This window comes from Schistocerca nitens, chromosome 2 (assembly GCF_023898315.1).
Source record: "Schistocerca nitens isolate TAMUIC-IGC-003100 chromosome 2, iqSchNite1.1, whole genome shotgun sequence".
Classification (NCBI taxonomy): Eukaryota; Metazoa; Arthropoda; class Insecta; order Orthoptera; family Acrididae; genus Schistocerca; species Schistocerca nitens.
This window is the reverse complement of record NC_064615.1, coordinates 310,914,319-310,932,783: the sequence shown is the minus strand read 5'-3', so window position 1 is coordinate 310,932,783 and position 18,465 is coordinate 310,914,319. Positions and strand designations below refer to the sequence as shown.

The following is an 18,465-nucleotide window of genomic DNA, read 5'->3' as shown; positions in this document are numbered from 1 at the left end:
GGGAGCGTCGGTAGTGGCATAAAAATCGACAACTAATAAATGACACCACATTTGACTTTCTTTAGTTACCGTAGAACCCTGGGAGGTATGAAACGGTACATTACAGTCTAGTTTATTTACGATTCTCTTGTAACCTACAGATATTTATTATTGAAGACTGTCGTTTTCTCTTAAGAACAAAAAAATGGCTACTAGACAGCGAAAGCTCTGACCTTTGCAGAAAGACGTCATATACTTAAACGAAATTTCGTTCACTGCTCTTCCGGTATAATCAGTGAATGTAGAACGTAGAAAATGCAATGACTACATTATTTAACGTACTAAATAAGCCACTGCAATTGTAGTCTAAGGGAAAACCGAACAGACGTGATAACAAAGCGTCATAAACAAGAAAACTATGTCCCAACACAGAAGAAACGAATTTCACTATTGTTGCCACATCTGAGCCACAAACGGGAAGGATCTTCTACACGTTCACCTTTGAAGCACAAGAAGTCACATTTACAAAAATATTCATGCGTATAGGATGTGCTAATCATTCTACTCCACATTAAGTTGTCGCGTGCCACGGAAAGTACCTATCAAAACAAGAAAGAGAACAGTAAGAATAAATGTTTCTCATGCATGAAATTTGTGTTTATCTTCTCCTGATTTCAGCGGTATAAGCCGCACTTATGCACATATTCGAAGGTATTTCTTCATGAATGAGTTTTATGTAACTTATGGCACTGAATCAGTAAGATTCGGCTGATTTTACATTTATTTCACGATCACTCGTCTCTTTCCATAGTTTACTAATGCTCGGAACGCAGATAATTATAACTATTTCGTTAAGCAGAAAATAATGAAAAATAATCATTCATCTTACGGCTACTTTCTCGCCGCTAGGGGCGCTAGTGTCGTTCGAACTGTCAGACGGTAACAATTTTCACAGCAGAGTCGCGACTGTAATGTCAGACTGCGATACAGTCGTGTTTTCGCTCTTAATATTTTTCTACTATGAGGGGCGGTACAGAAAATGGGCACCACTCGCTGTTTTAGACGTTCCATTTGAAGGGTTCAGGAAACAATGGAGAGAGTGCACAAGGACGCTCTGTCCAAACCACGAGTCTAACGCTGTGACGCTGCGCCACAAGCTCCTGTGTTGACATACAGTAGTACAATCTTATCTGCAGGACTGAAGTTCCTGTCGTTTTAATCCGTGCACCGGTGGCGCTGTTGTCTGCTTTATCAGCCACAAGCCTTTCCAGCTGGACTCCGTTCAGTGTTGCTTCCATCTATCCCAGCCAGGGTACTCGTACAGCGAGTTAAGAAACCGCAACAGTGGTCGCAGTGGCTGAAGTTCAGCCATGACAATCATGAGGAACAGCGTTCGATTCCACGTCAGGCCATCGATACTTTGGTTCACGGTGACCTGCCTAGATCACATATGGTGAACGCCGGTTATGCTTTTTCTTCAAAGCCGCGGGCGATATCCTGGCCCGTCACAGTCCAGTCCGACTTGTACCCCGTCTCAAGTGACCTCGTCAACTAAACGGTAAACTTGGACATTAACAACCCAGGGTGTTTCACACAGAGCAATTTGCTCTAGTATGGAATCCATGGTATCCTGACACACAAAACAAGAGCTCTATTTCACCGGAAATTTATTTATCTTGGCAAGTTTAGGTCCGTCTGATCCTTCTTACGTCTACCCAGGTGTTCTATATTTTTTATATTGTTTACACGTTCATAATGTTGTAAGTAGTCTTACATTCAACACTTAAAAATAACTATAGGATAAATTGTGGAACCAGAAGTAGCTACAGCGGGAAAAAAACAGTTTATATTGCTTGCTGAAAAGTAGAGCAAGAAAGACAAATTACAGGCAAGTTGATTTAAATTGAGGAACTGACAGCAACGGACGAAAAAGAAGAGGCAGAGTGAGAGAAAGAGAAATGTGATAGAAGACAAAAAATGAAGAGAGGCGGGAAAGAAAGTAGCGTGACTTATTGACGAATGAAAAGAGAATGACGTTGAACTGGGTAAAGTTGTGTGCATTTGTTTTACTGTTTGACAGAGAGAAACTGGCGGTATATGTTAATTTCGAGGAAAAATCTTACCAGGTTCACAGAAGTAATTGAAAAAGGTTTTCTTAGACCCTCTAGGCTTTCCACTACTCTTGCCCTGTTCGATAGCATCGCAATATGGTTCAAATGGCTCTCAGCACTATGGGACTCAACTGCTGTGGTCATCAGTCCCCTGTACTTGGAACTACTTAAACCTAACTAACCTAACGACATCACACACACCCATGCCCGAGGCAGAATTCGAACCTGCGACCGTAGCAGCAGCGCGGCTCCGGACTGGAGCGCCTAGAACCGCACGGCCACCGCGGCCGGCGCATCGCAATAGTAGGGGTGCATTAGAACGAGTGATTGTGCAAGTTTACGTTTCACTTAGTGGAAATATGTTCCGAACCTTCTAGATGCAAGAGAGGTAAGCAGAAGTCTTTCTGCAGATGCCAACTGTATTTTCTGTTCGACTGAGGTGCTCATCCAAACGTACACTCATATTCTTCACCGTTTTATGGCATAGTATTGCCATACCTCCAAGAAGAATAGGAGGCAATTTAGGACAGTTCTGGCGAATTTTCACGTATTTACTCCCCATGGCAGCCAAGTACAAATTAAGCCTTCTCTGTGCATTTCCAACCTATCGCGGCGTAATTAATAGTCCATTAAATTTCGGGCGTGTAGCCGAATAAAATTTCTTCCACTGATATTTCGGGCGAGTATCGTCCGGCCATCCTCAGAGTGAGTAACAAGACAGTCTTGTGGCCGGAATATCCGAAATTTAATGGAGTAAGGCTTCTCTCTTCCTCTTCTCGAAGTAAACAGCGAACCGCAGCATGCATGAATTAATGGCACTTTTACTTCATGCACTTTAGAGCCAAAACGGTATGTCCACCTAGAATTTGCCAGGGTTGATTCGCAATGCACTGAGCATCATCTACGCCATGGGGCAAACGGCCAGCTGCAATACAAAAAAGCAAGAGACCCGTCTGGACCGTTCTGTGGAGTCTGGTGACTTTCACCAGCGTTAGTTGCTTCAAGCGTGAGAAATCGGTGGGACAGATTCCTGCTTTCCCAAACACATGCGACGAATTCTTTCGGACGTCGTATGACATGGAAACGTGGCGCGACTGGCACACGTCAGAAACCACTCGCATGGCTTCCACAATTTTCATTATACTGTCGAGATTGAAAGGGAAAAAGAGGGGGAGGGGTCGGAGAAACTAGAAATATATATGCACAGCACCACGTCTATTCGGTGGGAGATGACGAAACTGATTCCACGTCTGAGATTGCGCCAGCCGGCCGCGGTGGTCTAGCGGTTCTAGGCGCACAGTCCGGAACCGCGCGACCGCTACGGTCGCAGGTTCGAATCCTGCCTCGGGCATGGATGTGTGTGATGTCCTTAGGTTAGTTAGGTTTAAGTAGTTCTAAGTTCTATGGGACTGATGACCACAGATGTTAAGTCCCATAGTGCTCAGAGCCATTTGAACCATTTTTGAACCATTTTTAGATTGCGCCCGTCGGCCATTAATCCGAACCATGAACACCATCATACGATATTCCACCTTGAATCTGAGAAAAAAACTCACCTGTTTCAAGTTTCTATCCATATAGCTTTTATACTGTCATACATAGTTAAATCTGTACGCTGATTTAAATAAAATATTCCGATAAAATATTTGTTATTCTAGATATTTCAGAATAGGAAGATCTTTCACTTTGGTGTGGCCTGGCATTCAGAGTACATACATAATGATATCATGTGACATTTACCGCTTTCCTGCTTTGTATTAGCTACAGATCTTAAACAATCCGTTTACAAAAATGTTCTTTTCATCTCTCCTAAACCAGGTTAAGGAGCTGCCGTAGGATATTTTCACTTAGGGATAGTCATTAAAATTGTCTCCTTTTAGCAGAGTTGCTTAAGGTCACCCAGACGGTAGCTGTTTCGAATCATGCTGAGGAAAGAAATTTACCTCGCTAATTTTCGACTGCCAGTGGGGGAGAAGCGATTTTCTAAATTCTTTCTCGTCAAACCTTACACGCCAGTTTCCAGTGAAAAAATGAATCGTTTCCGCAGTGTTTAGTGGGTGGGAGGGCTGCTACAATTTTCAGTAATCCGTCCATACAGAAGACTCAAACACCTCTTGATGTTATCCGAAAAGTGTAGGGTATATGCCGACAGCTGGAAACGTTTTATTACTTTTATCGCATATTCATCGATAACAGGAAAACAGACGCTCCCAAGTAAGTCTGTGAGAATCAACTCCGTATAAAAATCCGTATAAAAACACAAACTTCCCATTCCAATCAGAAGAAAGCAGCGGTTAAAAAAAACTTCTCCATCCTTCTGTGTCGGGAACGCATATCACCACCACCACCGGCCATTGTGTATTCTAACAATGAACTCATTGTCTCACAACCATAAGTTGTTACTGGCAGTGTATGTATTTGTGTCTTACTGCTGTCTACGTTGACATAAATGATTACGTACGTATCTCTCGAACGATGGTGCTTGTACTGACTAGCCACCAAAAACATAGCATCTGAGATTTTTATCATACGAAGAAAACCTTGCAAATGTTTTTGTCAGAGTAATAAAAAAATGTCGAAGTATTGTAAAAATAAAATCAAGAAATCATGCAGGCAATACTTCAAAAACGATTTAAATTAGTAGTTGGTGACTAAATATACTTCTCTCGGCAAATTTACACATGAGAATAACCGTTACTCATTTTTCTCTAGAACACGGTTAATATGTTATGTGACCATGTTGTCTTTAAAATATATTACATGTCAGTAAACGTACTGTTTAATCATTGACAATGACTATAAAAACCATGACATTGGTATTTATTCAGGCAAAAATGTCAGTATCCATAATACAGCTGCTCAGTGATACAAAAGTCTCCTTGAAACTTACTTCTTAAAGAATGTATGTAATGTCTCACAGATAAAAATTTACCTGTCTCAGCTGCCTCAAAATTCCTTGGGAAAGCTATACACGGTAGTCATTACCTCCTGTCTTCATTAATTTCCTTGGACATTGGCTTAAGCCATAAAATGGAAATAAGTTGTCTTAACACTGTTGCAGTAACTATATGGGCCGTCCGTCTCAAGTGATTTAGGCAAACAACGCAAACGTGATGAAGAATGGCTGAAGTGGGACTAGAACTGATATTCCAACAGGCAATCCTAGTGGTTTACCCACACGATGGCGCGAACAATTAGAACAGATTATTGATTTGTCTCGGCAACATTAAAGGTATCTCAAGTAAGGGTGAACTATCAGACATGGTCCTTGTTGGGACGGTGAATTTATGCCTTCCTCCGAAGTGAAAATCAATGCTGTTATAAAGGGACTTAAAAATAAACGTGAAAACCAGAAGACGTTGTAGTTTGTGTGTACCGGGTGATCAAAAAGTCAGTAAAAATTTGAAAACTTAATAAACCACGGCGTAATGTAGATAGAGAGGTAAAAATTGACACACATGCTTGGAATGACATGGGGTTTTATTAGAACAAAAAAAAAGTTCACAAAATGTCCGACAGATGGTGCTGGACAGCAAAACGTCAGTGACTGTGCATGACAATAACGTATAAAAGGAGCTGTAATGAGAGAGAGAATCAGATGCGCCAGCAGTCGCAGCATGTTGACGTTACCTGAAAAGGCGCTTTTAGTGAAGCTGTATTATCAGAATGGGGAATGTGCTAGTTCAGCGTTACTATCCTATCGCCATAGGAAGGGGATTCGAACGAGTAAAGGTCCCTTGACAAATACAGCTGTAGCGAGAATGATTTCGAAGTTCGAAGCCACAGGTTGTTTAGACGATAGACCCCGTAGTGGCCGACCGAGCACAAGGCGTAATGCTGCTGAGACAGTTCAGGAAGAAATGGAGACTGTAGCGGTTTCGTCTATGCACGGGGAAGTCAGCGCTCGTGCAGTCGTTCGTCGCACCGGCATTCCACACACTTCTGTTTAGTTGGCACTGAGGCGTACCCTCCGATGCTATCTGTACAAAATCCATCGGCATCATGAACCGTTATCTGGCGATTTAGTGAAGCGGAGGGCATTTGCGGTGTGGGCGTTTCGAAAGATGGCGGAAGATGACGATTGATTTAGTAACGTGTTGTGGACCGACGAAGCTCATTTCACGCTCCGAGGGTCTGTCATCGCCCACAACTGCAGAATTTGGGCTACCGAAAATCCTAGAACTGTTGTGGAAACTCCATTGCACGACGAGAAAGTCACGGTATGGGTTGGATTTACCACATCTACCGTCATCGGGCCTTTTTTCTTCGAGGAAATGCGGGATTATGGTTTTGTAACTGCTACCGTGACGGGTGAGAGGTACGCCGATATGTTACAGAATCGCATCATCCCCAGCCTGGCTGATAAACACCTGCTGGAAGGTACGATGTTTATGCAGGATGGCGCTCCACTCCATATTGCTAGACGCGCGAAAGATCTCTTGCGCGCGTTGTTTGGTGATGATCGTGTGCTCAGCCGCCACTTTCGTCATGCTTGGCCTCCCAGGTCCCCAGACCTCAGTCCGTGCGATTATTGGCTTTGGGGTTACCTGAAGTCGCAAGTGTATCGTGATCGACCGACATCTCTAGGGATGCTGAAAGACAACATCCGACGCCAATGCCTCACCATAACTCCGGACATGCTTTACAGTGCTGTTCAAAACATTATTCCTCGACTACAGCTATTGTTAAGGAATGATGGTGGACATATTGAGCATTTTCTATAAAGAACATCTTTGCTTTGTCTTACTTTGTTATGCTAATTATTGCTATTCTGATCAGATGAAGCGCCATCTGTCGGACATTTTTTGAACTTTTGTATTTTTTTGGTTCTATGAAAACCCCATGTCACTCCAAGCATGTGTGCCAATTTGTACCTCTCTATCTACATTATTCCGTGATTTATTAAGTTTTCAAATTTATACTGACTTTTTGATCACCCGGTACATAAATAGAATTCACAGAAGTAAAAGATTTGAGACACCAAAAACACTCGGACGATCGCGAATTGAACGTCAGACGCATAGATTTTAAACCTGGCACTTTGCGGCTAAACTATAAAACATTGACCCGTACAGACATTTCATTAACAGGTAGTGGTGAGCAGACAGATAGTTGCTTAACCACCAGAATCTTCGCCTATCACAAGGCGAGTGACGCGGACGTTCCTTTCATAAATCTCTTGGCGTCCTTCCCCTTCTAGATAAAACTGCCCCCCTGAGCGTGACCTCCGCCGGCGGCTGGAAGGCGTCTCGCCCTCGGGTAGAGATAGCTGTGCCGTAACTAAACGGCGACTGAGATCCCTGTGTTGTGACGCCAGATGACTTGGTTCCTCTGTTACCATTCATTCACGATGATACACACTGCGTCCGCAATATGTTAGGTGTTCGTTATAAACGAATACATTCGAAATGAAATCGTAGATCAGGTTCTCCTTCCGGCTTTCATATCCCATCAGAACCTCATGAATGCTTCATGAGTTCTTCCTGCACTATTGTCCCACTCTGAATCCTTGGAAGTTTTGCACCATCTGTCTGGATTTATTCTTGTTCCAGATTGTGTCTTCCGGGATACAAACTTGTTGCATATCTTTTTCGGACACGTCGCATTTTTTACATACGCAAAATATTGCCAAAGGTGAAAGAAACGGCAGATGACAAAAAAGATCGAGGTACGCAAAATATTGCCAAAGGTGAAAGAAACGACAGATGACAAAAAAATCGAGGACCCATGCAGAACTGATTCATTGATTCGCATATCTTTGAACTGTTAGTCTGACACGTCCCACATAGCAATTGAGCCACACACGTTACTGATTAACACTTACATTGAAATTGCAACTTCCGAAAATATAAATACACTAGCGAACCCGGTGGTCTAGCGGTTCTAGGCGCGCAGTCCGGAACCGCGCGACTGCTACGGTCGCAGGTTCGAATCCTGCCTCGGGCATGGATGTGTGTGATGTCCTTAGGTTAGTTAGGTTTAAGTAGTTCTAAGTTCTACGGGACTGATGACCACAGATGTTAAGTCCCATAGTGCTCAGAACCATTATACCTCCCAATCTCCTCCTCCCTCCCCCTCTCTATCTGTCTGTCTATTCCTCCCCCTCTCTTGTCGGGTCGACAGAAGCGTCCGATCCCACGCGTCGGCTTTGACCCGTGACGTAAGGGTGTTGTGTGTGACGTCATGACGGCGCGGAGTTTGGTTTGTGAGTGTGGCGTGTTTGTAGATGTCGTCGTGTTGTGGTTTGTTGTGCTCTCTGGTGATATGTTCAGGGTTTTCATTTGTGTGGTGTATTGGGCTCAGTTTGCTTTTTTGCTCATTATCCAGAATTGTTCGAGTGTCGGCTGTGTTTGTAGTGGAATTCGTTTCAGTGAGTTAATGATTTTGTGTGAAGGTTAATTTAGTGTTGTTCGCTGCACATCGTGTGGTAATTTTAGTAAAATTAATCGGTTGTTGTTTTTGTTCAGGAATGGATATGACGCATAAAATTAACAGTGCGCAAGTCAAGGGAAGTGTTCGATCCCAATGTGTGGCTGTGTATGTTGGTATCGGGAGACGTTTTTGAGCTATATAGGCCAAGGGAAGTGTTTGAGCCTAATTTATGGGAGCGGGAGCTGCTGTTGAGCTATATAGGTCAAGGGAAGTGTTCGATTCCAGATTATATTGCGTTTAGTGGTATTTGGGGAGTTTTGTGATGTAGGTTTTTTTCGTCGTTTTGTGTGGTTTTGTATGGGGGTGGGTGTCTAAATTTGTTTATATTTAGTTTGCCCCACCCAAAAACACCCCATTTCCCGCGCTTGTCCCGTTAGTGTCATTAGGCTTTTTGTGGAAAGAGTGTGTGTGTGTGTGTGTGTGTGTGTGTGTGTGTGTGTGTGTGTGTGTGTGTGTTTGTTTTTCGATGTATTTTCGTCCTCATAATGTGCACGTACCGACTGTATATGCGCCATATTGGAATCGTGGTTTATGGTCGTTTCCGCCATATTTGTGACGTCATGGGTCAAAGCAGACGGGCGGGATCGGACGCTTCCGTATTTCCTCTTTGTCCATCTGCTCTCCCTCCACCCTCCCTATGCCTTGAGCCTGTTTATTGTTATTGCCGAATACATATTTTGTAGTAGTATTCTAAGCATAAACCTATAAGTCGTAAGTATAACTATCCTGTTTTCTGTGAAAACCGACTGTCAGGGGAAAAAAAAGAAAAAAAAACGCAGGACATTATTGGGTATAAAATTTTGATATATATATGTATATAATGAGAAAGAAAATGTATTGGAGAAACAACTGGTCTAATGTTTTATTGTCCTATATAGCTACACATCATTGCTAGAAAGAAACCAAAACCCTACATTTCACATCAAATCACAGTATTGCATTTTGTTTTTCGCAGTCGCATTTAGCAAAAACTTGTACATCATAATTTCAAAATTGTATAGCTGGTATTTAATGTTTATCAGAGTACCGAGTAAATTTTGCTTGTTAGATATTACATACGTACGTCATTGTTTATTGGCGTCCCATATTCGTTTTTATATATGTCACACATATTAAAAACATGTAGCATATGTCAATTCGACCGTTTGTTAGACTGTCGTGTAAAAAATTATAATAAATCGGTTGGTAACAACAACTTGTCTTCACATGGTAGTATAAATAAATTATGGCAGTTCAATTAAAACATTGGTGAACCTCGTTAGTCTGCAATGGGGGTGTTACCGTCTTGGCTCAAGTCAGTTCCAAATACTCGCGAGTATCCAAGAATACAATGGTAGATCCCATCAATCAAAGAACCACGGGGCCTGATGATAAGTGTGTACTAATATTGACTCAGTATGGTTGTCTATAGTGAAAATCAAAAAGCAGTAAGTGAACAAATTCTGGAAAGACTTTTGTTCTTCAGTTTAGCTGTAGAATTTTAAGTTTCTAGCGCCTCCAGAATTGTCTTAGTGTTCTGATTACGCTTTTGCAGCTATACTTCTGAAATAGTAAAAATCGCTTAACGGAGTTTTGGACGTAAAAGCTGAGACTGAGGCGACGTATTGCAAATATATGTACTGTATTAATGAGCCCCCGTGTGTCGTGTAAGGAGCTAATACGAACATATTCTATCAACAACATGGATCTATCTGCATTAGACGACCTTGATTTGATAGCCAAGCGTCTTCAGCACTAATACTTCCTTTCGATTCAACTACATTGTCTCGTGACGTTTGTTAATACTTGTATGTGGCTCATGAGGTCGCTGGAAATTAACACCAGGAAAACTTAACACACGAAACACAAAACCAGATACAAAGTGTTAAATTACCTCTTGTCTGTGAGATTAGACGCGTTTCTTCGCTTATTTCCATTCCAGCGCAATTTAGAAGAGTTTGCTAGAGTAGTGAGCACAGTAGAAGAAATGTTTGTGTACACTGAACCAGAGATAAGGATTGTCGTACTGTGTGTGTGGACCTGTCAGCTGGTCCAAAGATATGGCAACTGCCTCACGTTTCAGAGACAAAAATACATACGGTTAAACAGACCTTTCTTAATGACCACTTTCGTGACTTTCACAGAATTACGGGTTGAAGAGATGTACTAAATAAACTAGATACTGGAATATGAAGTGGTACGTTAGGCTGCAGACACACTGAGAATTTCACAGGTGAAATCTTCTCGGGTTATCAGCCGAGTAACGTTTCGAACGACGCTGTTACTCGGCTGATAACCCGAAACGATTTCTTCTGAAGTGGTACTCCCACTCTCTGAATGTTGTTCGGTGTCAGTCCAGCTGTAAAACTGTTCGTCGAATAGGGGTTCTGACCCATTTTACAATGGTCTGTTAAAGAAAACTTAAAGTAAACACGAATGAAGGTGATGCTGTAACTCCCAGAGGGCTCGTTTGGTACAGCAAACTCCAAGAACGACGTAGATATGAGTTCGCGTTCTGGTCAGGCACACCACATTAATCTATGCAGCGGGTCAAGTTCAGACTTGTGCTATGATAAACAGCCATATGGTATTAACTACAATTACAAGAGCTCAGCTGCATAGGCCTAACACAAACAGGGCATTTATGTCATTACCACAATGAAAAGTGCTCCTATCGTAGCACAAAACAAGGCGAATATATTCTGGACGAGTTAGCGATGTAAAAGAAGGGAACCAGGTTCTCGACTTATCTGTCAGTTTAAAAGGCATTTAAATCAAATCATCATATTCGCGCTTGTTTACTTGTTAATATTAGTACCTATGTCGTGTAATATAATGCATCGTGGAAAGTAAAGTAACATGAAACACATGTCACGTTGTATAACATGACAGATGCTATCACATCATCCAACATGGCATTTGTCATGACGTGCAATGTAACACAATGTGACATTAAAGTTTAGGATACATGCATCCCCACTCTGGGATACTTCCTGTTATAGATGGACCCCCCTTCTCAGACTTCCCATTGTAGATGCATGCCACTTTCTAGAAGGGCACAAATTTGTGTATTTAATCTTACACCCGTCACCACATATGCAGCAGGGGGTGGGTCCAAGAGAGCTCACTGCGGTGGGAAAGTACTGTTAAACCGTGAGAAAGCGCGAATATGTCAAGAGGTGTTGATTTAAAACTCTTTGAAGCTGCCAGATAGCCGAAAAGTTAGTTCCGTTCTTTTATATTCCTTACTCTGCCCAGGACATTCACCTTTTTTGTGCTACGATAGAAGTATTTTTAATTCTAGTTGCCAACTTCTGTTTTATCATAATTTTGACATTAGACAGCCATAGCTTGGCAACAGATGTAGATTTTTGTTGTCTCTGGCGACGACTGATCCGATATAAGTTTGTTTTAATTGTCTTTCGAACCACGACGCCTACATCGTGGTAACGGACCAAGCTTTCAAAAACAACAGGACGACGACCATTACTTTCATGTATTATTTATCTTTTTACAAAATTTGAAGCGATTCGCTCAAGTTTCAAACAGAGGCGGTGCGTGTTAAAAAAATTCTCAAAAACATGTTTTCAGCACGTAAAATTCGAATGAAGCCAGTTTTTTGAAAGCGAGTTTTAATTTTATCGTAAGAAACATTTTTTTTTATTTATGTGATTTACTTCAAGCCGTTTCCTCGCATTCAGTTCATGTAAGAAGGAATTTTATGTGCTTCATTTAGCTAGATATTAAACAAGCTTATCTCGACAACAGATAAAGCTTATTGGATAAAAATGTCCGTTTTGACTTTATCCATTTATCTATCTTGTGCAAAGTTTTACCCGATTCCTACAGGTTTAAAGTTTAGAGGTGGCGCCCTTCAGAAACCTTTCAGGAAAACGTTTTCGTATGTAAAATCCAAAGGAAGCAAGGTTTCTTTTCTTTTTTTCCAAAGGTTAAATCTTACCTTAGACAAAGATCGGATATACCGGTGGACCACACTTGAATTATCAGTCTCGCTGCAGTCTGGAGATATTTAAGGCTGGTTTTTTGCTTGTGGGATCGGAATGGTGTATATACAAATGGTGCCATTAGCCGCGCATTAATTTCATCCAAATTAAAATCTTTTCGAAAGATTCGCACATTTTCCCTGGCACCATCTCCTGTTCGTCGTTCAAAGCTCATTTAACATAGCTACAGTAAGACAGATGTTGGAAAGGCTATACGAACGGCCGCTGGTTCGGGCTAAACCAAAAAACTTTTTCGCCTTTTTCCTGGCTCATATAGAAACCGACACCCCCAAGGTCGCTGCCCCTCCCCCCAACAAACCCACCGTGATCCCCTTCCGCTAACCACGATTCTGCGCGTGTCGTTTTCAGACAACTGTAACGCTACTCTTTTACGGTAACTGGTTGAGGCGCATAGCGAATAAATTTTTATGACAATGTTTAGTGAGGAAGGAAGAATAGAAAGGGGAGGATGGATAAGAAAAATTAATTCCATATTCACATTTCAAAAGTAAGCATGTTATAGACCAAATGGTTTCAGTGATAAATCATTGAGTGAATGTGTTCAAGCCATTCGTCTGAAAGATGCCCTGAAACATTCTCCGAGCGAGGTGGTTCAGTGATAGGCCACTGGACTCGCATTCAAGTCCCAGTTTGTCATCCAGGTTTATATTTTCCGAGGTTTCCTTAAAACGCTTAAACATAATGCCGTAATGGTTCCTCTTTAAATGGAACGGCCGATTTATTTCTCCATACTTCCCCATTCTGCGCTTGTGATCCGTCTCTTATCACCTTCCTGAGAATTTCACAGAAAATCTTTAGGACTGAGTTAAATATTTCGGCATGCAGGTTTCTGCAGTAACATAGATTTAGTAGGTAAGCTCATTAATTACCTAATAATTTCTCGGAATAGCTGTGAAAGATTATTTTGTACATGTAATGCACCTACGTTTTGACATTTGTTTTAGGTCAACGCACCTTGTTCTATGAGTCTTCAGTGAGTAGATTCCATTCCTGCAGTGCAGTTATGGAACGACTGAAAAATATTCGTCCACAGCTATCTATAAAATGTTCATTACACCTAAAATATCTTCCAGATTTTTAGACGTGATAAAACATAGCGGGAATCTGGCGAAGACGACAGATTCTGACAATTCGTGATTCAAATCACACGTTTTCTCTATTGCAAAAGCACTCTGAGCAAATGGATTTTGACTGTAGTTTTTTACTCTTCTCACTATTTTTCCTATCCACACTTACACTGGCCACACAAACCACAGCCGGTCCTCGGCAACAGTCCAGCCTTCCACGCATTCCTCTCAGCTCCTTTTTCTTCTACCAGACCTAGTATCTGCAAGTCTTCCATCGTATTATCCTTCCCTCTCGTTCTCGGCCGTCCTAGTGGTCTCTTTCCTTCGGATTCTCCACCCATGTCGGCCGAAGTGGCCGTGCGGTTAAAGGCGCTGCAGTCTGGAACCGCAAGACCGCTACGGTCGCAGGTTCGAATCCTGCCTCGGGCATGGATGTTTGTGATGTCCTTAGGTTAGTTAGGTTTAACTAGTTCTAAGTTCTAGGGGACTAATAACCTCAGCAGTTGAGTCCCATAGTGCTCAGAGCCATTTGAACCATTTTCTCCACCCATTACTGCATTTATTACCTTATTCTCTCCTCCTCACATGTCCGTACCAAAAGTGGTTCAAAATGGCTCTGAGCACTATGAGACTTAACATCGGAGGTCATCAGTCCCCTAGAACGTAGAACTACTTAAACCTAACTAACCTAAGGACATCACACACATCCATGCCCGAGGCAGGATTTGAACCTGCGACCGTAGCAGTCGCGCGGTTCCGGACTGAAGCGCCTAGAACCGCTCGGTCACCGCGGCCGGCCATGTCCGTACCATCTGAGTCTTTTAGTTCTTCGTACTCGCTACGATGTCAGGTAGTGTGTATAATTGTCTGATTATATATTTTCATTATTCTCAACTGTTTATTTTCTTTCACTGGTCCGTATATTTCTCTCAGTGCGTTATTTTCAAAAGTAATGAGTTTTCTCTTTCTTTTCTTTTTTTTTCAGGGTCTACGTCTCGCTTGCGTAGCACACTATTGGTTTGATGATGGTCTGATATATTCCTGCTTTTGCCTGCCTGGGTAGTAACTTAGATCTTATGATGTAATGTATAGCTCGTAGGGATCTCCGTCTCCCCACGCACCGGCTTGAATTCTTGTTCTATATGGTTTTGTTGGTAAATGTTGGCACCGAGGTACGTGAATGTGTGTCATCTGTATTCTTAGATTCCTGATTGTTAGATGTCTTGATCCTAACTGAGCTCTTCTCGCTATTTCCATTAACTTTGTTATACTTTAATTTACAAGTAGACCTACTTTCTTAGCTTCTTCGATCAGCACAGTTTCCATTTTTTCCAGGTCTTCCATGCTCTTTCTTATCACCACAATATCATCCGCGAATATCAGCCATAACATTTACCTTCTCCTGCATATTCTTCTATTACTTTCGTCAGGATGTTGCTGAGTGCCAAATTGAAAAGGGTTGGTGATACAGTATCTCGCTGTCCTGGTTTTACCTTAAATGTTTCCGAAAACTCACCCTGTACTTTCGCTCTACACATATTTTAGTTAGCTTTATCAGCTTGTCCGGTGTCCTACACACTACCATTATTCTTCACATCTCTCTTTCTCACATTGCCGTCATATACTTGGTGGATGTCTATAAACATACAGAAGGTATCCTGATTGTGCTCCCAGTTCTTATCTAGTATTTGTCTCGGCGAAAATATTTCGTCGGTTGTTAACTTACCCTTTCTGAACCTCGCATGTGCTGTGTCTAACATTTCTTCAGTGTATGGGTTGAGCCAGTCCAGTATAATTCTTGATGTTATTTTATAGCACGTGCATACTAGAGATATCTCTCTATAGTTCTATATCAACGTTTTGTCTCCCTTCTTGTATATGGGACATACAGCAGAGTTTTCTATTCCTGCGACATTACTTCTTTCGTCCACATCTCTCATATCAATTTGGCTAACCATTCATCAATCTTGTCTTCCTCTTCTTTGATGAGCCTTGCTGATATCATGTATATGCCTGGAGCCTATCCATTTTCCACTCTTTTATTGTTGCCTCCTTCACCTCCATCAGTGTTGGTTCTTCGACTAAAGGTTGTAAGTTCTGGTTGTTTTCTACCCTGTTTTCGTTGTCGTAGGTGTGTCTCGGGTTTTCAGCAGTCCTTTGAAGTATCTCCTCCAGATCTCTCGATTACCTTCATTTGTAGTGACCAGTTTTCCATACTCTTCCGCCATTATCAAACGTTTAGCTCTGAACTCCTGTCTGTAGTTTTCTTTGTCCCGTGAAACTGTCTACTGTTCTGGCTCTAGTCCCCCTCTGCTTTCATTATATGTTTGTTTATAAATGATCTTTTCTGTCGCCTGATTGTCCTTTTCATTTCTCTCGTGACAGCCCTGTGTTTTATTTGGTTTTCATGGTTGTTAAATGCTTATCATTGCCTGTTTGGCTGTCTTTCTGTCCCGAACTGCTTTCCTACATGCTCATTGAACTACAGTTTGCGCTTGATATCGCCATTGTTGTTATCTCCTTGTGGTTCCTGTGCTGTCTCCTTTAGCACTGTTTTGTACAGATATTTTCACTTTCTTACTTGTTGCTTTCGTTCTCTAATTCTTTGAATCTATTTCTAAGTTTAAACTTAAACTGATTATTCCCCTCCTCTTCTTTTAGCCTACACACATCTACACTATGGGTTCTTTTACCACTGTTTCTCTTACTTGATGTTTTGCTGATGACTGCTTCATCTTTACTGTTGTTGTTGTGGTCTTCAGTCCTGAGACTGGTTTGATGCAGCTCTCCATGCTACTCTATCCTGTGCAAGCTTCTTCATCTCCCAGTACCTACTGCAGCCTACATCCTTCTGAATCTGCTTAGTGTATAGATCTCTTGGTCTCCCTCTACGATTTTTACCCTCCACGCTGCCCTCCAATGCTAAATTTGTGATCCCTTGATGCCTCAAAACATGTCCTACCAACCGATCCCTTCTTCTAGTCAAGTTGTGCCACAAACTTCTCTTCTCTCCAATCCTATTCAATACCTCCTCATTAGTTACGTGATCTACCCACCTTATCTTCAGCATTCTTCTGTAGCACCACATTTCGAAAGCTTCTATTCTCTTCTTGTCCAAACTAGTTATCGTCCATGTCTCACTTCCATACATGGCTACACTCCATACAAATACTTTCAGAAACGACTTCCTGACACCTAAATCTATACTCGATGTTAACAAATTTCTCTTCTTGAGAAACGCTTTCCTTGCCATTGCCAGTCTACATTTTATATCCTCTCTACTTCGACCATCATCGGTTATTTTACTCCCTAAATAGCAAAACTCCTTTACTACTTTAAGTGTCTCATTTCCTAATCTAATTCCCTCAGCATCACCCGACTTAATTTGACTACATTCCATTATCCTCGTTTTCCTTTTGTTGATGTTCATCTTATATCCTCCTTTCAAGACACTGTCCATTCCGTTCAACTGCTCTTCCAAGTCCTTTGCTGTCTCTGACAGAATTACAATGTCATCGGCGAACCTCAAAGTTTTTACTTCTTCTCCATGAATTTTAATACCTACTCCGAATTTTTCTTTTGTTTCCTTTACTGCTTGCTCAATATACAGATTGAATAACATCGGGGAGAGGCTACAACCCTGTCTCACTCCTTTCCCAACCACTGCTTCCCTTTCATGCCCCTCGACTCTTATAACTGCCATCTGGTTTCTGTACAAATTGTAAATAGCCTTTCGCTCCCTGTATTTTACCCCTGCCACCTTCAGAATTTGAAAGAGAGTATTCCAGTCAACATTGTCAAAAGCTTTCTCTAAGTCTACAAATGCTAGAAACGTAGGTTTGCCTTTTCTTAATCTTTCTTCCAAGATAAGTCGTAAGGTCAGTATTGCCTCACGTGTTCCAACATTCCTACGGAATCCAAACTGATCTTCCCCGAGGTCAGCTTCTACCAGTTTTTCCATTCGTCTGTAAAGAATTCGCGTTAGTATTTTGCAGCAGTGACTTATTAAACTGATAGTTCGGTAATTTTCACATCTGTCAACACCTGTTTTCTTTGGGATTGGAATTATTATATTCTTCTTGAAGTCTGCGGGTATTTCGCCTGTCTCATACATCGTGCTCACCAGATGGTAGAGTTTTGTCATGACTGGCTCTCCCGAGGCCATCAGTAGTTCTAGTGGAATGTTGTCTACTCCCGGGGCCTTGTTTCGACTCAGGTCTTTCAGTGCTCTGTCAAACTCTTCACGCAGTATCTTATCTCCCATTTCGTCTTCATCTACATCCTCTTCCATTTCCATAATATTGTCCTCAAGTACATCTCCCTTGTATAAACCCTCTATATACTCCTTCCACCTTTCTGCTTTCCCTTCTTTGCTTAGAACTGGGTTTCCATCTGAGCTCTTGATATTCATACAAGTGGTTCTCTTCTCTCCAAAGGTCTCTTTAATTTTCCTGTAGGCAGTATCTATCTTACCCCTAGTGAGACAAGCCTCTACATCCTTACATTTGTCCTCTAGCCATCCCTGCTTAGCCATTTTGCACTTCCTGTCGATCTCATTTTTGAGACGTTTGTATTCCTTTTTGCCTGCTTCATTTACTGCATTTTTATATTTTCTCCTTTCATCAATTAAATTCAATATTTCTTCTGTTACCCAAGGATTTCTATTAGCCCTCGTCTTTTTACCTACTTGATCGTCTGCTGCCTTCACTACTTCATCCCTCAGAGCTACCCATTCTTCTTCTACTGTATTTCTTTCCCCCATTCCTGTCAATTGTTCCCTTATGCTCTCCCTGAAACTCTCTACAACCTCTGGTTCTTTCAGTTTATCCAGGTCCCATCTCCTTAAATTCCCACCTTTTTGCAGTTTCTTCA

General features: G+C 41.8%; 1 protein-coding gene across 2 annotated transcripts in view; it reads right to left on the bottom strand.

Moving 5' to 3' along the window:
* The window catches only part of LOC126236080 (sodium-independent sulfate anion transporter-like), a 192,631-nt gene that overhangs the window by 162,777 nt on the left and 11,389 nt on the right, over positions 1–18,465 (bottom strand). Inside the window, exon 1 of one of the 2 annotated variants that reach the window (XM_049945140.1) lies at positions 10,396–10,488. The exons of the other annotated variant lie outside the window; for it this stretch is intronic. Coding sequence (XP_049801097.1) covers positions 10,396–10,438 — 43 coding nt within the window. The 5' untranslated portion in view covers positions 10,439–10,488. Of the gene's footprint in view, positions 1–10,395; positions 10,489–18,465 lie in introns of those variants that run through there. 2 annotated transcript variants of the gene reach the window in all.